Source organism: Apteryx mantelli, chromosome 3 (genome assembly GCF_036417845.1).
Source record: "Apteryx mantelli isolate bAptMan1 chromosome 3, bAptMan1.hap1, whole genome shotgun sequence".
In the NCBI taxonomy this organism is placed as follows: domain Eukaryota; kingdom Metazoa; phylum Chordata; class Aves; order Apterygiformes; family Apterygidae; genus Apteryx; species Apteryx mantelli.
Window position 1 is genome coordinate 80,072,225 of NC_089980.1, and position 24,205 is coordinate 80,096,429.

The following is a 24,205-nucleotide window of genomic DNA, read 5'->3' on the forward strand; positions in this document are numbered from 1 at the left end:
GTTAGGCATCTAGGTTGATTTCCAGGGAAACCTGAACTAATTCACTCTCCCAAGAAAGCTGTAACCCAAAGTCCAAACTCAAGAGCAAATAAAATCTATTGACTTCTAAATGTGTGAAATCTGATCATCAGTTTTGTCTGACTACAGAGCACTGAAGGACCACTTAAGATACATAACTAATATGAAAAAAAGATAATTTGATAATGCTGCTGCTATTCTTTTCTTTTGTCAGAAGTCTTTTCAGGAAGTTCTCCACTTTTTTAGATCACAAGAGGGCCCAAGAACTGAAGGGCCAACCTATGCCATCCCCCTGCTCCCTGGACTTCCTGATGCCCACAGTAACAAACTTCTGTTCTTGCAAGCCTTGGAACAGAGGCAAGGGAAAGGGAAGAACGTTACTGAGATATTCCCAGTTGTCCATCCCCAGTGTTGGCGACTCTCTGTGTCCATGACACCAGCTCCATTTCTTTCTCTGATTTCTTGGTGCACACAGAGAAGGAGAACACAGACAAAAAATGTTTCACATGTCAGTGGGTTTGCCAATAAAGCTGGACAATGGCATTAAGGTTGAACTGCATGTGGAAGCTAACTTTAGACTCAAGACTTTTGGTTTAGTGGTACTCAACTAAGGATTCCTTAAAGGATGATCTAAGAGCACCCCAAACACATGACAGGCTAAGAGCTGGTGTGACATATACTCTCCTCTAGCAGAATGCCTTGGCTTAATCAGCAAAATAAGATCACTCTCCTCAAGCAGATCACTATGAGAAGAAATAGTCTTCAGAGCTGTGCAGTTTGAGGTGATTTTTCCCATCTCTGAATGACTCACATGGAGGTGACTGGAAACACGACCCCCCTGGAAGCAGAATGGACATCACTCATATTTGTCTTTTAGCCATCAAAGCAAGGCCAAAGGCTTTTAGCTGACCCTCTCCCAGGTTGGTCATAAGTGTAGGAGAAATGGATTTGAGGAGACTAGAGGAGTCTAGAAGATGACTTGGGAGCTAGAAGTGTCAACAGGTCTAAAATCCCTGAGAGTAGGTTTACTGACTAACCTCACTGCCACTAAAAGATTAACTCTGGATACAAAAAGTGCTGCACTTCTCCGAAGTAGTGTCTTTGCCCACTTGGTAAGTGGTTGAAAATGCAAAAAGTCCATTTCAGGCATCTGGTGCTCCCAGGAGCTGCTTCCCTTATTTAACTGAGCAGAAGCAGAAGAAACATAATCAAGTATACACTTGATTGCAGCAGGCAGGAATTCAGACCTTCCAAGCTGATGCACCCCACTTCATGAATGCATTTCTTTTACAGTGCGGGTGAGTATGAAAAGCATTTGCAGCTAAGGTGAAAACAATGAAGGAAATAGGAAGGTATATAAAGGCACTAAACTGATACTCTGGAGGCCTAGGTTCTGTGCTAGCTCTGCCCCTAGACTTATTTGGGGTGCTGTCTCCCAGCTGTGAAACTGAGGTGATGTTTCCCTCTCTGACAATGTGCAACAGAGATGACATCATCCTATGCTATCATGAGTTAAAGTTGCCAGCCTATCACTAAATAAATGTGAATACTCAAAAGCTGCAAATGATAGAGTGAGTCTAAGCATTCTTTGGTGGAAATGCTGATTTAGAAACAAAAAGAAATCCAGCTCTCTGTTGCTCCTTAACTTCCTCAGACTGACTAGAAAATGTTATCTGCTATACCATTTCACAGTGTCAGGGAAAAGACAGACCTTCCCTGTGTACCTGCAGCTTGAGTTCTAGTTGTAATTTGCATTTTATATGACAAGAAATGCCCTCCTGTCCCAAGTGGAAGGTCATTTTCTTGCCCTTTTAATGCTTTACAACTTGTGTCATAACACCCATTGACATTAATCCAGTATTTTCAGTTCCTCTTAAATGAGGGGTGATCATTTTGGCCCTTGTCAGCACTAACACGAATTGCATTTGGAATGCAGTGGAATCTTTCTACAGCATTAAAGTAAAATGCCATTTTATGGGCATTTTATGGGGCTTTATGCGATGAGTAAGAACCGTTAGGAGACAGACCTTTTTGTTCCCCCTTCAATGTGCCTTACCATGCTGCAAATATTAGCTCACTGCAATTTGCCATACTCTGTCCTGCTAAATAAGAGCCTTAACAAGTTCTATTAGCAATAACTGATACAGGTATTTTAATCTTGAGTTAGTGTGATTGCTGTTGGATCTTCTCCTCCTTCAGCAAAGACTTCAATATGGTTTTGTAATCTTAAATCCAGACAAAATAATGAAATTAGATAGGAAACGGACACCTGCATTAAGGAAAGAATAGTTCAGTGCTAAGAGCCACACAAGTAGTGTGAATTAAGCCAGAGTTACATGACAGCTCCCACCAGTTGAGGAAGCAGCACTTGGTGGGCACTGCTCAGGGACTCAGGTTCACCCTGTAAATATGCAGCTGTGTCAGTCTGGCAGGGCACAAAGCTCATAAGACCACACTACTTTTGAAATCAGACCTTGTATCTCCACACGGCTCTGCTTTGCACACCACAGTCAGCCATGGTCACACTTTCTGAAATGTCCCTATTTTCCATTTTAGTGTGGCCACTTTTTCAGCATTTTTGAGACTGTTTACTTTGGTAGACAACACAAGTCATTACTTGGTAACTGAGAAGCACAGAAAGACCATTTCTCTGCATATTGCCTTCATTTTCTGCCTGTGCACTTGCAGTTCCATGAAAATTCTTGATGGAACAGCAAATTCAAGTTGTCTCCTGTACAGATGGTAGCAATGGCTAAGCTATTACACTTTAACAAGCACAGCCATGTATTCAGCCCCTAATCTTTACCTTAAGGTTTGTGACGGTGGTCTCAACCTTTTCCTCAAATGATTTGAAAGTTGGAGAATTCCTAGGAGAAAAAACAAAAGAAAGTTAAAGGGAGGAAGGAGGACAGTCAGTTCAAAGCTTAATTGTGTATCACAGTTTGATCAATTTTTACCAGGCAACAATGCTAGGACACAATGACAGCTGGCTGACAGCACAGGGCTATAGACTAACAGGGTATGAGCAGTTACTTGTGCTACTGTCAGTCAAATCCAATTACAGTAACCAGATGAGTATTGTTTTTGGTACAAATTTGCAAAAGCAGAATGTGCCTAGTAATTGAAAATGAACAGTGACTTGTCTGCTTATCCTCTGATACATTTACTCTGTTCTCTGAATGAACAACCAGAGAATGCTGGCCTTAGTGCTGCATTTCTATGTTTTATCCATTTGTGTTGTTGCCATAGTGAAATTAACATTTTTTTCAGCTGGTGAGCAAGGTAATAATCTAAATAATTAAAGAGATGTTGGTTTAACCTTAAATGTCCTAGAGGCCTGGGGCAAAGAGATTTGAACTACAGGGGAAGTGGGTCTCAAATGCCTTTGAGGAATCCTGACCCCACTCCACGATTTTGTGACATTAAGTGTTCCTTGTTGTTTTCAAAGACAAAGACTTTAGGAAAATTGTGTCCCAGGGGTGTCTCTCTAACAGAGCTAAGCTTTGTTCTGCCTTTCACTCCTCATGGAATGGAACACAACATTTTGTTTTTGGAGAGCTGTGAGTTGAACATATCTTAAGGGAAAAAAAATGAGCAAAAGGTGTGATTTTCTTTCTTAAAACAAGCCACATATTCAGTTTCCTGGCTTGCCTGACAACCTCATTCTTTTTTTTCTCCAAAATTTGAAACACAGCTTTTCTCTACTTTTAAATGCATTCAATTTTTAACATTTCTTCCTGCCAACTGAATATATTGACCACAACAAACACCTGTGGCTTAATATTATGAACATGAGGCATATGCGCTGTTTTAAGTGAGAGTATGGATCCCCCATAGAAAATTGCATAAGACACCCTTTAGCTGCTTAGATGGATGCCTCTCCCCTGCTCTGCCCATGGCTTCCAGCTGCTTCCCTGCTGCTGATAATCCCCATCCCGTGCCAGAAGACATGCTAGAAGCAGACGAGCTGGGATGAGTACAAAAGCTTTTCTCCCCCCACAGCAGTTCAGCCAGCACAGGCAGACTTGGGCAAATCTAGAGTGGGTAAAGGGAGGCTGCAGTTTAATACTCCCTTCCTCCAGTCCTCTGCTTCTTGCTTGACAGCTGAGAGCTCGATCACAGCACACTTTGTGTTTCGTTAGAAATGAAGAGTCTGTACCTCATGAACTGCTGTCCAACATGCTCCTCTTGTACTTACTTTACCAAAAGAAGCAAAGAGGTGGCAGGATCCCCCTAAGTTCAGTCTAGTATAATGAAGCAGTTACTCAATGAAGTGTTTAGTTCTTAGGCTTTTCCTCCACTATCTATTGTGATACATCCATTAAGAGACTGTAGAAACTGCTATCACTGAAAGCATAAGGTACCTCCTATCAGCACGGTCAACAGGATCAGATACTGACAACACTATCTCCATTTGTTCCTATATGGAATAAAAGGTAACAGTGATCTTTAGCCACAAGAGAGGGCACTCCTGAACAAGTGGGAGACTGGGGGCAGAAGGCCTTACCCTGGCAGGTGCCCATGCTCCCTGTACCATCAGTGGGGAAAGGCCAGCACATGCAGGAGGTGTTTCACTTCAAAAAGCAAGGAAGTCAATGGCTGCTAAACTTAAGGGTGCCAGTTCATCGCCTGTGCACTTACTGGCAACTTACCAGGAGCATCATGACAGCCTCTGCTTCTGCAAATATATTTACATCATATCCCTCATCAGATCAGTTAAACTGTCCTTAAGGGCAAGCAGAAGCCATTTGGAAAAATAATACAGATTTATTTTTGGTTTCTGTTAAATAAATGACAGACTTTTCACAGGGCAAGAAGGGGTCAAAAGGAGAGAAAAAATGAATTTGTCCCATAGGTCACACTTGCAGACGCTTTCCTTAAACTATCCACCTGCTGAAGTTGAATGAATTGGTCTCTGTCATTTAGTTACGAGATTTGTTTTCCCCATATGCTTGGCAGGGAGTGAGGATATTCATATATTTAGAGCCTGGGGGTGGGAGAGGGGAAGCTGGAGCCTAATTTTACTGAAAACAGTTGGAGCTTTACTTGAAAAGGCACCAATATTTAGCTGCAGTCAAGCAAAGCATGATTATAGCCATTAAAATATGAAAACGCTCATATAAAATCCCTGCATACGAGCATGATCCAAAGGCAGCAAAACAATGAAATTTCAGATTCATTAATAAAAATCTGTTAACATTCACCTATCCAAACGCATCTCAGAACAGCTACAATTACTCAAAGGCTTGCACAAGATGTAAACAGTTAATACAAATTAAAAGAAAAAAAATACAGATCGCCAGTCCTGCAGCCCTTATTTACATAAATAACCTTAATTGATTGAAGTAGGACTATTCATCTGAGTAAAAAGTGAAGGATCAGATTCAAAGAATGAAAACTGCCCCTCACTACACCGTTGAACTTCAGCATAGCAAATACAATATGGGTAGCATATTACCTCATCGCAGGCATGCTTATGGAATGGCGAATAGAGTAACTGTGGAATGAAAGCAAAAGAGAAGGAAAAAAAGGTGTAAAACCCAGAGTGCAACATGGTTGTTACATATAATTTTTTATTTTTTAAGAGTAACTAAAAAACCCCCCCAAAACCTAGAGTGCTGGAACTCTGCTCCCAATGGAGAGAGCTTGTCAAACTCACCTGGGAATTCCAGCTCACTTTCAGTACTGAAGTTCTTGCCACTACACTCTCATGTCAAGTGATCCGAGACTGCATAGGGCTCAAAGGAACCATGCAACACAGTTCCTGCTAATACCTATTTAAAGGACTCAGACCCTTGCTATCTACAGAGATGTGCAACATGTGACAGAGGAACAGAGAGCTACCTTCACGTTCCTCACTCACAGATGATAAGCTCTGGCTTAGGTGAGGACAATACACCTCAGGTTTGTGAACATAAACAAAGTTGGTTAAAGGCAACCAAAAGAAGCTGGTAAAGAAGGCAACTGCCTGCTTTTTTTTGCATGCACAATGCATCCAGTCCAAACAGTCAGGCCCTGCCCCTGTTTGCATAGCCCCCTGGGCAACAGGCTATCTAAACAAGAGGTTTCCTCAACAGAGAGGCAACACTCATGGCTGCAGTAGTTCCTGTTCCCATCTCTTTTGGACATTTCACTCCTTCCTTCAAACCTCAACACTACCAAGTGTAGAAAGCTCTGTTCTCCAAAGCTCTCTCCAGCTCTCACACTCTTTTCTTCCCTCCTCAGACTTCCCAGCAGCACAGGTATGGGAGGGCTGACTGGCAGAGGGTGGAGTCTCTGCATCACTCAGAGACCTACAAATCCTCTTGCTCATCTTTAATCCAACAGATATCCTCCACCCTATCCTCTTGGCTCATATTAGCTACCTTCTCCCACTTCAGCCAAAGACAACTCTGCTATCATAACATTTCATATTCCCTATTGCTGAGAAGCATCACACCTATTTTGAATATGTTCCCTTACTTATTTGAAATATAAGTAGTGTCCGTAACTACATTTACATTTGAGTAAATTGCACACTGCAAGAATATGTAGTGTTTCAAAAGCTCGTGAATGGCTACTTTCAGTGTTGACAGACAGCTTCAGCCTGGTCTGATTAAAAACAGTAGGAGCTTTACTTGAAGGGACACTAATATTTGGCTGCCATCAAGCAAAATATGTTTATAGCATTAAAATATGAAAACACTCATATAAATAGCATGTGTTTGTTCCAAACTATCAGTCTCCTTATACAAATTCAGAGAGGTACTGTTTCCGTACATACAAAGAAGCCATTCTTTTCCAAAAACAAAAATTAGAAATAGGAAAAAAAAAAAAAGCTGGCTGGCAAGAAGGTGGGTCAGATCAGTCTTAGATGAACTGTTTTCTGTGTGTGTATACCTTAAGGCTTCTGCTAAGCTGAGACAGACAAGTGACACCAAACACAATACAAGGTTTTTGCGTTCAATTAGTGTACTGTTTTTAAGATTTAGGAAAGACAAGTCCAGACATTCACAAGTGCAGATCTTTAACAATCCTAGTTAAATGAAACAAGCATGCTTGCCATGCTAGTCTTGTAACACATGACAGGCAGAAAATAAAGAGTTTTAGAGTAATTCAGCATAGGCTGCTCCTCTTCTAATAGCAAAACATACCAGATATGAAGCTCTAAATAAGATTACATTGTGCCAAATTAAATTCAGACAGCTGAGGGATGACATGAGACAGACAATCTGACTACTGAGTGCATATTTTACTGAGTTCATCTTTTTACTTTCTTTAAAGGGGAGAAGATACAAGCTATAGCAACAGTAACAGCAGCATCCAAAATTGTTCTATTAGAAAAAGCTTACTTAATGTTTTAGGCTTCAGGACACTTGCGCTGCAATGGTGAAAGACCTCACGGGTTCAGTGCACAGGTAGAGAACAGAGATCCTTCATGCCAAAGGATTGCTAGGTTTTACAGTTTTGTTTGATGTCGGAGTGAGATAGGAAGTCAACTCAGGCCACATTTTGAAGTTTTTTTCAGTGAAGTAAGAGTTCATGTTAGGACAACATTTAGCTGAGCAGAACAACTTTCTTGAACCACCCTGTGCATTAAGGATGCTACAAGGCCAGACTGCTGAGGATTCAGGGCTGTTCAGCCCCTTTGCTAGGTGAACTGACTAAAAGTCAGACAGCTTATAGAATCTTTCAGTACACATAAGATTACTTTATCATCACCATATTTTTCATCATATATTGAAATGTTTTACAGCATTAGTAAGCTCAAGCTCTAGAGAGGTTAAAGAACCCCTTTTTAATCATCGTAAGAACTTGTCCTACCTTCAGAGATCTCTGTAAGACTCAAGACTTTTACAGAGTCACCCTGTATGCTTCATGACTGCTATACTTCTACTTTATTGAAGAGGTAGGAATTAAATTCTTTATGTGACCTTTATAAAAGTCTGCTCACTGAACAGAATTTTTACTAAGTGCTGTTTATGTTCCAACCTCTAGACAGGAGATGGCTGAGAGAACAGATTACATATAAATAGGTTTTCCCAAGAGAAACTTCTTTTGAATGCATTCATTATTTGAATTTGAGACTAATCCACTCAAGAGCAAGGCAAACACTCTAGCCACTTACTCCAGTCCTTTCCTCGTTAGAATCACCATGCAGTAGAAATGAGACATTACAGTTTAAGTAGAACATATTTTTATCTTACATACAATGCCGAAATGCAAGAGGTTACAGTGTTACATTCCATAAAACAAACCCTGTCAAGTATAAAGGCAGTATTTAAGAGCACTATTTAAGAGCAATGTGTCTTACCCAATTGAATGTGATCTATGGTAGCCGCAAAAAGAAAGAAGAGTTAAGAGTATTAAGAAAATACAGCAAAAAATATACATACATATCTGTAACATGCCAAAGGAGAAAAAGAAAATCATTTGTATTCAAATTTTGACACCAGAATTCACACTAGCACGTGGATCAGTTGAGATTCCTTCAAGGCAAAAATATAACTTTTCATAACTTTTACACACTCCTTCTTACACACTCCTTACACACTTTAATAATTTTTACACACACTACACAGAGTTAATCTCATATTATCTGTGCAACAAAGAACAGAATTTTTGTCTGCTAAACTTTGTGTCCTCTTCATTAGATCATGTTTGATCAATGCTAACTGATTTCTCTCCCAAAATTGCACCTTAACCTCACTGAAGAGGAAGTATCAGCCAACTGAAAATTCAGATCAGCAGCAAGTGTCTTTTTCCCCCTCTGGATTTTTTATCATCTCTCAGTTCAGGAGGGTATGGAAAAAAATAAGAGCCTTTTAATTCCTAAAATGACATTTTCTAAAAAACTGTTTTCTGTTGAAAATATTATTTTCAACGCTTTGACACTGTTTTTCAGCTCACAAGAAGGCAATAGAATTGAGAGCTGATATACAATACCCAAAGGATGTCATTAAGGTTCCAAAGTCAAGAAATGATGATGGAGACAGCCCCTCCTCCATCTGCGTATTACTGATGTAGTCTTTAATTACAGACCTCTTCTTCAAGGGAACACCTGCCTAATGCAGCGAAACAGATAGATGGTGCACACTTAATGAACATCTCTTCAATTTTTCACAGTTTTTTGATGTGTGGTGTGATGCATTATTTACTGCACAATATTTATACCCTATTCTGAAAAAAAATTACTGATTTTTTCAGGGTCTATTATATGGGGCTCATCATTATACACGTAGGTGCTTCGCAAACATAGATTATCTTCACAACACATTTCTGTTTAGACCAGCTTACAGTAATACCGTTGCTGGTTTTAGCCTCCTTTTACTACCAGCTGACTCCCAGTACCAGGCATCCCTTACTCCATGCTAGCACTGACATTCGCAGAGCCATATGGTAAGCAAGATTGGGAATTTGTGTTACTGCAGAGCTCTACAAACCAGCACAATTGAAGATGCAAGTGCCAGTAGAAATAAGAGAAAGCAACTACCTCACCTGTCATCAGAAGAAATGCTTATGAAATTCAATTCTGAAACAAGACAATATCATTATTTCCCTTTATAGAGGGTATCAGAGAGACACAGAAGTTTAAGAATGGGAGTTTTGGATATCTGACAGCTATGATTTTTCAAGGAATTCAGCAGTGACTTCAGCAACAGCTGTGAACGCTCAGAACATCCCTAGATCATGGAAAGCACAGAAATGCAGGAGTGGAAGGCACATCAAAAATACATTTCCACAGCACTAGAACAGATTAATTATGCCTGAGCCATCTCCAACAGACATCTGTCTAACCTGCTTTTAAAAAATTCCAACGAGATGTTTATATTTAAATGAGTTAAGCCTTTATTAGCTTAATGACCTTTAACTGTTTTTTCTTGTGTAGCAGTAGTAGTAGTGCGTGCAGTAGCATGTATGTAGTAGTGTAGTGCAAGTAGTTTCCTTGATTTTCAAAACCGATTTTTAAAACTGAAATATCAGAAATCCTCCACTTGGTATCACAACTTTTCTAGAGGAGTCATCAGCATGACTGAAGCTGTAAGATCCACATAGGCAGTTGTGGAATAATCCAGCAGTACCCCGCAAAAAGATCCAAACTTTGGCAGTACGTAAAAGAGCAAAGGGTAAAGGCCCCCAACTCCGCGTCAGCTCTCTGCTCTACATGACAAGAGATATGTTGCCATCACTATCTGTGGCCAGCAGGGGAGTGGTAGGACTCAGGGATCTTGGATTCAGCCTGACTCTAGAGAAGAACATGCCCAAATGGGCTTTCAGCTTGAGCTCACCTATCTCAACCCTCTAAAACTGTCCCGGTCCACTCTCTTATTTCTCCAGGGCTGCCTCCTGATGCTCCTGTTGTCCTGACTTGCTCTGTCCCCAAAACCCAGCCCTTTCCATCCTGCTCTGTTCCATCCGTTCATTATCAGTCTTCCCCTTCATTCATATAGTGGTGCTCTAAAGGGAGAAGGGGAAGAGAATCACACTTGTTTTTCTTTCAGAAATCTCAGACTCTGTCCTCCACATCTGAGTAACTGGGACCCATATTACTCTCCTATGAGTGACCTAGGACTCCCTTCTTCCCCTTTGCCTTCCCTTTCCATAAAAAGGACATGTCAGAACATGTTAACAGAGGTGATGTACAAAAAAACAAAAATAAAAAACACAACTGATTTCATGCTATTAATCGCAAGAGCTGTTCATGAGGAAACTATTATCTTAAGTGTATTACTAGTGCTTGGCTTGTATCCCAAAGCAAAAGTATGGGTTTACCAGTTTTAAATGCGTTTCTGATATTTCTAGTAACATGATAATATTAAATAAAATGCATCACAACTGTAAAGATATGTTATGAGCACTAATTAGTAATAGTACAAAATTCAGAAGATGTAAAATACTAAGGATTATTTACCTACAAAATGAGTTAGAAGGTTGCAACACTCAGTCCCCCAAACACAGCTGGCATTAGAGTGGGAGTGGGGGAGATTTTTAACCTAGGTCATTTAAGTAATAAGGTTTACAGTGTAACCCAACATAGAGCTGCACCTGCCCAAGCTGAGCCAAGATCTTAGGTCAACCTTGCTGTTGAGTTAAGCATACTGACTATTACTCTAGATTTGGGATGTTAGCAGATGCAGAAGACCCGATTCATACCATGCTTTATGTAACTATGGGATACTAGCTATGCTGCTTGCTTCTTCATTGCCAAGAAAACTCTCCTTACTGAACACTTAATTAAAATCAGTATGTTTCCACAAAAAACAGCAGTGCTGGTAAGTTTGTATTTTCTTGAAAAATTCCCAACCAGGCAATCAATTTGGCCCCAAAAAGCTACTATAATCACACTTCTTGATTAATCAAAATGCTTATGGATTTAGCCTCTGCTTTCAGCCCTTGGCTAAAGGGCTAATGGGACAAATACTGTCCAGCTGCTTTCCAAGTGCTAGTCAGAAGCATGATGATCATGGCAGGGAGGGGACTGATAGGTAGGATGAAGGAATTGGTTAGCAGTCATGTTAAGTATTACAGGATGGACTATATTACAGCAAAGACATTTCTTCCTTTGCAGTTAATCTCAAACCCTATGCAAAGCCCACGTAACAGGACCTGGGAAGTACCAAATGGTCAGAGTCCTCCTCCTATGATCAAGAACCAGCATCCAAGGTATTTACACAACAATTCTGTGACCATAGCTCTGGGATCCAGAGCAGAGAAGCACCAACAGGACCTGTCCACTAAGCAGTGGGCTTGCCTTGGTTACATGAAGAGGTGTTAAGAAAAGAACAGAAGATAAAACAGAAAATATGTTTGTGCCACATGCTGTATGCACACCTCATCATTCATTTCTCAAAAATATATGGTACTATTAGGAGTGCAGAGAACAATAATAAGAATAAAAAAAGGTAGGAAACAGCTTTGGTATGATAAGCAACTAAACAGACTGGAGCCTTGGCCTGGAAAAGAGGTAACTGAAGGGCAATGCAATAAAACTACAGGAAATCATAAGTGACTTGAAGGAGAGGAGTAAGTAGAGAGAAGTAAGTTCACTGTTTCTCCCAATAGAAGAAAGAGAAGGCATCGAAGGAAGGTAGACAAGGTAGAAATTCAGAACAGAAAATTAATAAATAAATAAATCACACCAACTTCTTCACCACAAAACTATCTGCTAATCTGGGGGGTCATGAGGTGTTATGAATGCCAAAAACTTGTATAAGTTGAAAAAAACCTGATAAATTCATGAAGAAGAATCCATCAAAGACTTTTAAATGAAAGGTGTCACCCCTGTTTTAGAAAGTTCTCAGCTGACAGATTGCTGAAAGTATGAAGAATGTGCCCAAGAAAATACAACTGCATGCTTCCTTGTTATACCCTTTTCTAGGCATATACTACCTATGGATGTTTAACTGTATTGAGTCAAACAGTTCTTAGCTTATCCTGGTTTTAAGTCACTCACTAGAATTCCACTTTAAATTGAAAAGTGAAAGAGTCATTGTAAAGCAGATTTTTCTTTCATAGTTTCACTTAGAAGAACAGCTGTGGTATTTCTATAGAGGGTTTATTTAGCTGTATGTAAAAGGTAGGTATGAAGGAGGGACTCTATAAAGATTTCTAAAAATTCAGATTAAAAATAAAAAAGTGGAAAAATAAGTTTAGTTGTAAAGAATTATGCTTCAACCATGTGCAGCAACAACATAACTATATTTGAAATACTGTGAAATGAATTCACATAGTTCTTAGGATACAGTTACTTCTTGCACTACAAAATTACAAAAAAGTGAGTATATGCTGATATCTCTAATAAATGAGACCCTAATTCTGCAGTTCAAACAATATGTTGTCCATATCCATTTATTTCATCATAAAAAAATCAACTCCCTAAAACACCTGAAAATAAATTTATACTCCTACTATCAACTTGAAAGCTGAAGTGCTAGCTTATTATGATGAACAATTTCTTCATTTACCCTCTCATTTTGAGGACCTCTAAGATCAACATTTTAAAGATACATTAACATATAAAGTCTGGCATTTAAGTCACACAAGTAAATAACAATTTTCCCCCAAGCCCTCAACTCCTATTATTTTCATCATATCTATTTTTTTTATAAACACAGCTGTAAAACAAACTTTGTCTTCTATCTTAGTAGGCTTGGACCAGCAGAGTGAAAGCCAAGGGCAAGAGGCAAAAGCCTTTCAGATAGGTAAAATATTAAAACTTCAAAACATCTAGAAACAAATACACAAAGTATGCAGATGATGGGAAACAGACCAAGTAAGAGGAGAAAAGGCAGTAACATTTTGCTAAGTAATAAAACCTAACTTCAGGATGTGGTACTATTTTTATTTTATCCTTTGTACAAATTGAAAAAGCTGATAAAAAATCCTTTTTGATTTATCTTTCCAAGAAGAGCTCCAGGCAGGCTTGTTTTCTTTAGATAATGTTTTCTCCAAAACTCATTTATGAATAAAATTAGGTTAATAAAGATTTAACTGCATTTTTTTCTTCCATTTTATTTGTACACTTTCCTGGACTTGCAAAGTTACTCCAAAGGGGATTTCCAAGTTGTCTTTTTTTTTTTTTTTATCTGGGACTGAAACAAGAATTATATTTTTATTCACAGTCGCCCTTTCCTTTCAACTGGAACTGTGAATATAATACTACAATTATGAGCACTAGTTGAAACTTTAAAACACTAGTGTAGAAGGAAAAGAAAAGTGATAGACTTGTTATCCTTTTCCTCCTCAAAATAAGACAAAAGAAGCAGCAGATCCCTATACCTCATATCTCCAAACTTCTTGCTGATAGCAGTTCCTACGTTGCTGATAGCTGCTGTGGCCTTCTGTCCTGCATGGCTCAGGGTCTCGTGTGTTTTCTTGTAACTGGGGAAAAAAAAAAAAAAAAACAGAACAGAAATAGTACTAAGTATTAACAAACAGAGGCTAGAATCCCCTGCAATCCCCTTTTCTCTTATTTCCACATCTTAAAGTCCCATCCACTAAAGGGTTAAGAACTGTAATAATTGTAGCATAAAATGAATTACAAAGATGCCCACTCCTACACAGTTCCTAAGTGCAGTTTAATTCTAATGTGAGCAAAATACTCTCCAGAGCAATCCTTCACTGCTTCTCCTCCCGGCAGATAACCTCCTCTGGTCGGTGCAAGCTGTTTAAATGTAGAAGGCAGTGATTTGTTATAGCTTGCTGAATACTTGCTTGACACAATTTCAGTAAACTTGCATCAGCTAAGAAGCATAGCATACATGTATGTATAGCGTACACATTCACCTACAGAATCATCTTAATTTACTGATCTGGAAGATATGCTTTAACCCACGTAGACCACTCAGTATGGTTAAATTACATTCTCAGAGTAATGAATAAGCTTTGTTGTATGGATGCTTTTTTTTGCCGAGTAAACTATTTCTGAGTATGTCAGAGGCTTTCCTCCTAGGAAATTAACTGATGCTCTCAGTGACGCAAACAAGCTCAGAATTAGAATACTGACCTAACAGCAAAAGGATAGCATGTTATAATCAGTCTTGTATTCTGTGGTGTGTCTTGGCAGACAAGAACTGCAGAAATGATCATGAAAAATTCAGAAATATAATTTCATTGGTTCTGCTTCTCTTTTGAACAAATTCTTTAAGATTGTAAAGACTGCAAAAGATTGCAAATTCTTTAAGATTCCAAAATACACTAGAGATTAATGAAAAATCCCACTGCCTAATTCATGAAACAGACTATTCTTAGTTTTAGGTATATGAAAGCAATACAGCTTTGTGGAGAAAGGAGGGGAAGTAAAAGAAGATTAACATTTGCCATACAGCACATCACATTTATGCCATGTCCTTTTAGCCTTGGTAGTATCTATTGCTGAAAGTCCTTACCTTCTGTTGTACAGACCATGGGTTAGAAAGGCACATACCAAGTAAAGCTCTATACTTTTAGACAATATTCCATCCACAATTAATTTCCCACAACATACATACTTTGATTATATGCTCCTAACCCACAAAATATCTTCCAGACTACTGACCACCTAAGAAGATGTAACAACTACCAGATAAAACGTCTCAGTCTGTGAAAGCGCCTGCCTCTGTCTCCACTGACCAGAACAGGAATCTAGAGAAGCACCTCAGACCAGGATACCAAACCCCAAGATACCAAAAGTTAGATAAGCTGAATTAACCGTAATCAATAACGTTAGAATGATGACAAGGGGCAAAAAATTTTAACAGTTACAGAAGGAGCACAAATTATAATTAGAAAGGAAGCAGCACTGGTTACGCCAGTTTTATTGCCCCCTTTTCAGGCACAGAGTACAGAGAAGACCCAAGAGATTGTTTCAGTCAGTCTTCTTTCCCATCAGTCCTACTGTTTGTCACTTGGACAAAGAAAGATTGCAATGCTCGTATTTCACAGAGGCCTCATTTGCTAGCTTAACTAGTTCAATCACTCTGGCATTCTCTTGCTGTCCGTGGACATACTCTCATATAAGCTTGAGTGCTATAAGACCCTAAAACAAATGGTAATGATGCTTCAGTCAAACTATGTGTATACACCTTTTGAAAAGTGTTGAAATATGAAAAAAATCAAATATTCTAATACTTATGAATTTATATATATATAAGTGTATTTTTTAAGAATGCCTGTATTGTTGCACACACATCTTTAAACATTTTCCTAATGGAGAAGATTACAAATCCATTCAACAGAAGTGGAATTTTTCTGATGACAAAAATGAGGGTCAAGACTTGACTTCCAGGTCTAAAAGGTCTTTTGTAGCAAAGCCAAGCTCACTTTACCTATACCCCAAACTGTCTGGACACAAATCATCTCTGTACAAACATACCCAGCCTCATCGGTCACAGCTGGTTCACATTCTCCTCTGTGAGAATGCAGGCAGGAAGGAGCTTGCCTCCTTCTGCAAATTACTGTGTTCAACCCTTAAGCCTGTTTTTAAACATTAGGGAGACTCCTGTTAAGCTGAACCCTTATCCTAACTTGCATTTGCATATGTTGAGCTATCCCCAATGCTTCCGCCTTTTTTGGGGGGGTTCTGAGTCAGAAATCAGAAAACCAGCACACTTCCAAGCAGGGATGCTCCAGGAGTCATGGCTGTAATAAAGATTAGTCTCTTCTTCTTCTTTTTTTTTTTTTTTCCAAAGATCAAAAAGTGTCCCACCAACCACACAAAAACTATATTAAAATTATATACATGTTCAATGAAAGTGATAACCAAGGTAAAAATATCTCTAGAAACAAACACTATTTAATTCCGGTTGACTATAAATAGCAAAATAGTTTGCAGATATTATTCTGAGCTAATTTTTTGAACAAGACACCTTGGAGTTCATTTTGCCAATGGCATGTTTAACTTTAGGAAAAAAAAAAATGAGACTGATTTTGGCATTTCAACTATTATTGCATTTTCTCTATAGATCCCATAAACGCAATGTCCTCCCCAGTATTTCTACTAGGAAGAAAGAAATGGAAACTGCATTTATGTTCCTAATACTTCTGATGTTATGTAACAGTATCAGTCCAGCTAAGACTGTCACGCAATTGGTCTTTTTTGAGTGCCAGCTCCAGAAAAATGACCTCTGACATGGAAACACCTCCTCCCTTCAGCAATGCTCAAGAGCAGCTTTGAGGAACAGAAAAACCAGCTGATATGCTGATAACACATATTTTGATAATATTCCCTTCCCAGCACATTTAATAGAAGTTCTTAAGACTACTTACATCTCCAGTAATGTAACATACTCCTTAGGCAAAACAGATTTGCAGCATATTTTGATTGCATTTCACTTGACAGTTTCTTATACTGTATTTAGGTTGCACTACCCTATGACAACAAGATCTCACTATATGATTTTACAGCCAGTTAAAAAAACAAGAAAACATAAAACAGTGAGAAGGAAACATGTCATTCTTCATACAAAATACAGCCATACTGCAGACATAGAGAGGTCAGAGAACTAGATGTTTAAATGACCAACATCTGTAGGATAAGACAGGATAATGATACTACATGCCATTTGATCTCATATCAACTCAGTAAGGAGTTGCCCTTTGCATGGCAGATTTAAGTCTAACCTTCTTTCATAGGCACAAACATGCACTGCTGACAGAAGTAGGCTACAAATATGATATTTATATTTTGCATGGTAAGCTGCACATTGGACATGCTACAGTACTTATAAAGATTTTAGCATCAATTTCTGTAAAATATGACAACACATACCGGTAATTAGTACATCTTCGCCCAGTGTTTTGCCTCTCCATCAATGTTTACTGGCAAAATTAATCCATTTGAGAAACCCTCCTCTGTGATAAAGCTTACATAAGATGGAACAAAATGCAAACAATTAACAATGAAACCATATTGTAGAGCAGAGCCTGGTTGCACGAGCCATGTCCTATGGAGCTTGCTTCTTTTTTGTGCTCAAGCCATTAGTCAGCTTAAGAATGACATTTTCTGGAATGAATGTAAAGCATCTGGGTCTCCGAGAGACTCTTAACTATAAAACCATTTCGCTATTGATTTTCTGTGGAAAAAGACGGCTTCGTATTAATTAAATAATGCTAGTGCTCAAATGAAATTAATGCATGTGTGAATGACAGACAGTATGTACTTAGAACACATGCTCTAAGAGCATTCATTGCCATATTGACCACAAATGAATAAAAAGCTCGGGGTTTTTTTTGGTTCTTTTTTAAAATATGCTCACCTGAAATTCATTCCAACTTCAAAAAGAAACAATGTGATGTATTTTTTAGTCATTTCTCCTTTTGCCAAATATGTTAAGAATTAATTGAAATTGTGCTGGCACTTGGATATGTGTATATATGCCTAAACAAGCCAAAGGAACTATGCTCCAGGTGGTTCCTCTCCCATAGTGACAGGAAGGGCAGAGCTCAGGGAAAAGAAGCTCTGCAGGTCGCAGGGGATCTGCCCGAAGCCAGGAATCCACAAGCAGCATACAACAGGAGACTGCTCAGGAGGCTGGGGAGAGTCACGGGTCAGGAAAGATGCCAGACAACACTGCCAATTACTCTGTGCAGTCCTGTGCTATAATCTTCAAAACCATGCAAAAATTAGGGCTACAATTGTATGGAAGGTACTATTTGTGCAGTGTAGCATAGAATGGAGGAAAGCAAGCAGTTGTGCTCATCTCCGGATATAAAAGCCACAACTCATTTCATTCCTCTCCTGTCTTCCTTCACCTTCCTTTCCTTTCCCGCCTTCCTTTCCTTTCAGTTCCATTCCTTTCCATCTCATTCCCTTCCATTCCTTCCTCTTCTTTCCTGCCTTTTTTTGCTTTCCATTCTTTCCTTTTCTTTCCTGCCTTTTCTTTGCCTTTTCCTGCCTTTTCTTCCCCTTCCTTTTCCTGCCTTTTCTTTGCCTGCTCTTCCTTCCTTTTCTTTCTTGACTTTTCTTTACCTTCCTTTCCTTCTTTCTCCTTCTTTCTTTTCCCTTCCATCCCTTCCTTTCCTTTCCCTTCCTTTCCCCTTTCCTTCCCCATCATTTCAGGATTCCAGTTTACACTTAGGCCTTTCCTCCCCTCCTCATAATTAGATACGCATATACATATAATACATACATGTATAGTTTCTGGTTCAAAGTCATAATGACAGTGGATTGTTCCTAAGAAACTAATATTATATTCAGTGATCTGGAACACATCACCTGAAAAGGCCATGGAATTTCCATTAGCTGAAGTTTCTGGTGCAAACAAATGGACATACATCTCTTAGTAATGGAACAGGTGACTTTTCAAAGTCCCTTCTTCAGACTTATTTTCCATGACCCCATATGTTTCATTCACTCTTCCATGTTCAAGGACAGAGCTGTATGTGGAAAAGTGGCAAAAAACTGACTTTGAGGAAGGCATGAACATCAGCTGGCCTGACCCAAAGGACACAGAAGGTCAGTGGAAGGGAGGGTCCCTTTACTGCCCTATAGCACATGCTCACAAACAGGCACTGTGCTTGCTTTACTTACACAACTGCTACACTTACTTGCATATTTAAAGAAGAAAATATCACAGGGTGATTACTCATTTCAATGCAGAGAAGCACTCCCATTTCTTTTACTACTACTCATTACAAGTGTGTGTGGGAACACAGTATGCTGAGTTCCTAAATGTCACAGCAGGACTATGGTTGTCCATAAATTATGGCTGACTTCCTGAGAAAATTCGGATCCTCTAGAACACATTACTACATACTTAAAGTTATACTAATGAAGGCTACAAGTACCACAGTTTTTTTAATCCCCAAACTCCCGCAGTGCAACTATTGCTTTCTATTTTCTCATCACTTGGCAGAAATTTGAATTACAAAACAAAGACTCTCACTACTTAACGAAATCCGTATCGCACATCTTGTAATACAATTATTCTCAGGCTCCTACCAACAGAACTAATCTCGCTCACATAGTTTTCAACTGGTAGTCCCGGAGGAGATCCCTTTTCTGTCCCTGGAGGGAGAGGCCCAGTCCATGCTGAATGTTCCTCTCCCAAATCTCAGGTAAATATCTCGGATAACAACAGAGCTGTTTATTCTGAGTGACTCTTCCTAAACAGGCTTCAGAAGACAGCCAGCACTTGAGAAAGCCCCAGGCGCTGTCTAGGACACATGCTGTTAGGAGCTAGCACTTGCAGATCTCTTGTTTCTGGCCACTAATGAATGAGATTTCCTGTTTCTACAATATGTAAAAATTTTCATCTGTGAGGATAAAAGATGAAAAGTCATTCTAAAAACAGAGCTTTGAGAGATTCCTATCTTAGTTGGCACTCTCGCATATTTCCGCTTTCCATCACCTCAAAGCAGTCCTGATCCCATGCCTGGAATCACCAAGGATATGGGCTTTGACATGAAGGGCAACAAGAAGGGCTTCTACAGGTATATCAGCAGCAGAAGGAGGACTAGGGAAATGCAAGTCCACTGCTAAATGAGGCAGGGAAGCTGGAGATAAAAGACATGGAAAAAGCTGAGGTACTCAAAGCCTTCTTTGCATGAGTCTTCTGGTAAGACACCCCTCGAGAATCCCAAGACTAAGACCAGTGGGAAGTCTGGAGCAAAGACAACTTACCCCCGGTGGAGGAAGATCAGGTTAGGGTACATTCAAACAACCTGGATGTACATGAGTCCATGGCACCTGATGGGATGCACCCATCAGTGTTGAGGGAGTTGGCTGGCAAGGCCACTCTCGATTCGCTTTGAAAGGTCATGGTGATCGGGACCAGAAGAAAGCAAATCTCACTCCTATCTTTCAGGAGGACAAGAAGGAGGACCCAGGGAACTACAGGCCAGTCAGTCTCACCTCGATCACTAAAAAGATGATGGAGTAACTAATCCTAGATACTATTTCTAGACATGTGAAGGACATGAAGTTAGTAATCAGCATGGATTTATGAAGGGGAAATCATGCTTAACCAACTTGGTAGCCTTCTGTGATGAAATGACTGGTTTGGTGGATGAGGGGGGAGCAGTGTTGTTTACCTTGACTTTAGCAATACTTTCAGCACTGTCTCTCCATAACATTCTCATAGACAAGATGATGGAGTATTGGCTAGATAGATGGACAGTGAAGTGGACTGAAAACTCGCTGAACTCCTGGACTCAGAGGATTGTGGTTAGTGGGGCAAAGTCCCACTGCAGGCCAGTCAATAGTGGTGTACCCCTGGGGTCAATACTGGGGACAATACTGTCTAAGACTTTCATTAATGACCTGGATGAAGGGACAGAGTGCACCCTCAGCAAGTTCACAGATGATACAAAACTGGCAGGAGTGGCTGATACACCAGAGGGCTGTGCTGCCATTCAAAGGGACCTCTACAGGCTGGAGAAATGGGCAAGAGGGATCTCATGAAGTTCAACAGAGAGAAATGCAAAGTCCCGCACCTGGGGAGGAATAACCTCATGCATCAGTACACACTGGGGGCCATCTGGCTAAAAAGCAGCTCTGCAGAGAAGGACCTGGGAGTCCTGGTGAACACCAAGTTGATCATGGGCCAACAGTGTGGCCTTGTGGCAAAGAAGGCCAATGGTATCCTGGGCGGCATTAGGTAGAGCGTTGCCAGCAAGTTGAGGGAGGTGATCCTCCCCCTCTACTCAGCCCTGGTGAGGCCACATCTGGAGTGCTGCATCAAGTGCTGGGCTCCCCAGTACAAGAGAGATGTGGACACACTGGAGAGAGTCCAGTGATGGGTCACTAAGATTATTAAGGGACTGGAGCATCTATCATAGCAGGAGAGGCTGAGAGAGGTAGGTCTGTTTAGCCTGGAGAAGAGAAGGCTCGGGGGGGATCTTATCAATGCGTATAAATATCTGACGGGAGGGTGAGAATGGAGCAAGACTCAGTGGCGCTCAGTGACAGGACAAGGGGCAAGGGCACAAATCAAAATACAGGAAGTTCCGTTTAAACATAAGAAAAAACTTTTCCTCTAAGGATGACTGAACATTAGAATGGGTTGTCTGAAAAGACTGTGTTGTCCCTGTCCTTGAAGATGCTCAAAACCTGACTGGACACGGTCCCAAGCAACCTGCTCTGGTTGACCCTGCTTTGAGCAGAGGGTTTAACTAGATGATCTCCAGAGGTCCCTTCCAACCTCATCTATTCAGTGACTGTATAAAACTAGGCCATTCTTCACAGAAGCTATCTTCATGCCTTAATGTACTATGCAGTGAAAATCGGAAATATGGAAGGGTACACTTTTTGAGTAATATTGTAGAAAGTGCTGTGGAAACTTTATTGAAGCACCACCAATCAAATAGGTTTAACTAAGTAAACATACTGCATTCAGGTTACATAAAACCTTTCCTTTGTAGCAAAATGTTAATTAGAAATATTCAATTATGGTCTCTGCAAATATCACTGTACAAACATTTTTAATGATTCTTTACCCTAAAATAACTGACCTTAAAAGCCATTAATATTATCTTGCTTCTAGCATCTAAATAAGAATTATCTATATTTAAAATATAAATAAAAAACCTGAATTGCTAGAAGCTAACTGAATATCCACCCACCTCTATTCACTGGAAACCTGATCTTTAAAAAAGGTGTGTGGGAGAAGTCATTCCAGCTGAATGCCTCATCACCATGAAAGAAAATTAAACTTGAGGCAATCATTTGTGCTCTAGTTACTGATATGCTCTATAGTAGAAGCCCCCTGCCTTCCCTAACACACAGATTATACTAAAAATCAATGCACTGAAGAATAGCAGAGGAAATGAACATGGAATATGAAAAATGCATTATGCTTTTGGTCATCATAATAAGTGAATGACTTCCAGGTGTATTTCCTACTAAGCTGAAAAATACAAACAGGATTACAGGGTTTTTTTAGAGAAAAATAAAGCAGATAAAAAAGCTGATTTGACACAAAAATATCAGCATGCTACTGTTGCAAATATAATGTCCTGCTGGAGGTGGTGGGAATTGGTTTTGCATATCTTGAAGCATGAAAGGAAACAGACTTTGTACAGCACTGTGTGCTGAACCTGTTAAAATCTTGACTCTATTCAGGGTATCAGCCCACTGACCTCCAGCTCTGGTTTTCATCACTGTGAAAACTATTTTTTTTCTTTTTAATCATAACAGAATCCTTTAATAATAATTTCTGACATTTACATGTCAAGCATGCTTAGGCCAACTCCTAATCTACCTGCCCAACCTTTTAAAACTTAGATGCTCAAAAAGAGTCAGGATCCCAAGTTTACATTTAGTCATTCCAGGTGGTATCCATTCCAACTATGACTTAGGTACTGAGTCTTAACTAGTTGTTCAGACACACTCTACATAACTGCTTTTGAGAGAAATCCACTCCTCCATCTCTAAGTCTACTCTAACCCCAAGAATCCATCCCTAAATGGAGAGCTTGAAAAGATCATTAATAATAAGAAGAAAACAATCTGGTGCTTAATTGTTTTTTGTGACTTTGAAAATCTCCCCATTAAAGAAAATTTCCAGAAAAGCACAGCATCTGCAAAACCCAGTAAGACTCAGTAAAAGCAAAATTTGCCTCCTTAACATCAGGTCTTTTTTAAAATTAAAGTGACTAATTGTGGATATAGGAGCCTAAAATACAGGCATGTAAATATTTTTAATTTAATTTTTTAATACAGGCTTTTCATCCTTACTAAATCAGAGAATCTTGGCGAGTTACACTATCACATTGCTATTTCAATGCAACAACAATGAATCACTTCTATTACTTAACACATCCATTCTTAAGAACGCTGAATTTCTACAATTTACACTGGCATCATTAAGTGTCAGTCAGAATTATACAGCACCTTACTCAGTTGGACCGTAGACAACAGGATTTGCAAGGGCACAAATGAACTCTCTGTGCTCAGGCCCAAATAATTAACTGTGGACACTGAATGCCTAATGGCCTGTTGTTTTTGAAACTCATCTTAAAGATGAGCAACTATCCTACTGTTAAAATCTCAGGTCTCTTTATCCTTGTGGAAAATGTCAACATTGTGCAGAAAGAATGGAAAGCTGTCTCAGAATGTGCTACTAAATTCCAAGTAAAAATGGAAGCTTTTATGCTGAAATTTTGCTAGTGTCTCCCAGTCACTGTAGTTTAAGTGCCTTGTGCCCCTCCTCTCCTCTCAGTGCCTCCTCTCAAAGCTCAATGTCTCTAGACTACACTTTCCCAGAACATGCCACACTCCCTCACTGAGCCAGCATGGGTGCCTCTGTCAGTGACAAATCATGAGGAATGGGACCTCATGACTGGCCAAAGAGAAACTGGCCAAAGGTTAGAGATAGGAAGCATGCAAACTACAATTCCCATTAGAGTCATTATGCCTTGTTTGACTTTTCATTAAAAGGGAAAAAATGAATATTTTATTGGAAAATGTATAATTTTCTCTTCCTCCACTCCCATTGCTTTGGCTGCCTGTGCTCAGGACCAATTCTGACATGGCACAACTGTGTAACCTTGGGTCAGACTGTGGCGACGATGCTGTGTGAGAAAGAGTTGGGAGAAGCCGTGGTGGGTGCCTCCTGCCTTCATTTGGGAGCTGCACTTAAGCTCAGAGTGTGTTCAAGCCCTTAGTCCTTGCTTGAGCTACATTACAGGTGTGCCTGTGTCTGGCCATGCACCTCATTGAATCTGACCTGCAGATTTGACTTCCTGCCTTGACCCGGGACCTGCCTCATCACTACAGACTTGTCTGGAGA

The 24,205-nt window shown here is 39.8% G+C and overlaps 1 protein-coding gene across 4 annotated transcripts in view; it reads right to left on the bottom strand.

Annotated features, from left to right (window-relative positions):
• The window catches only part of TPD52L1 (TPD52 like 1), a 67,848-nt gene that overhangs the window by 4,183 nt on the left and 39,460 nt on the right, over positions 1–24,205 (bottom strand). For all 4 annotated transcript variants that reach the window (XM_067293774.1, XM_067293775.1, XM_013959137.2 and 1 more), the window contains exons 4-6: positions 13,777–13,878; positions 5,477–5,515; positions 2,825–2,885 (exon numbers count right to left, since the gene is read on the bottom strand). In XM_067293774.1, coding sequence (XP_067149875.1) covers positions 2,825–2,885; positions 5,477–5,515; positions 13,777–13,878 — 202 coding nt within the window. The remainder of the gene's footprint in view (positions 1–2,824; positions 2,886–5,476; positions 5,516–13,776; positions 13,879–24,205) is intronic.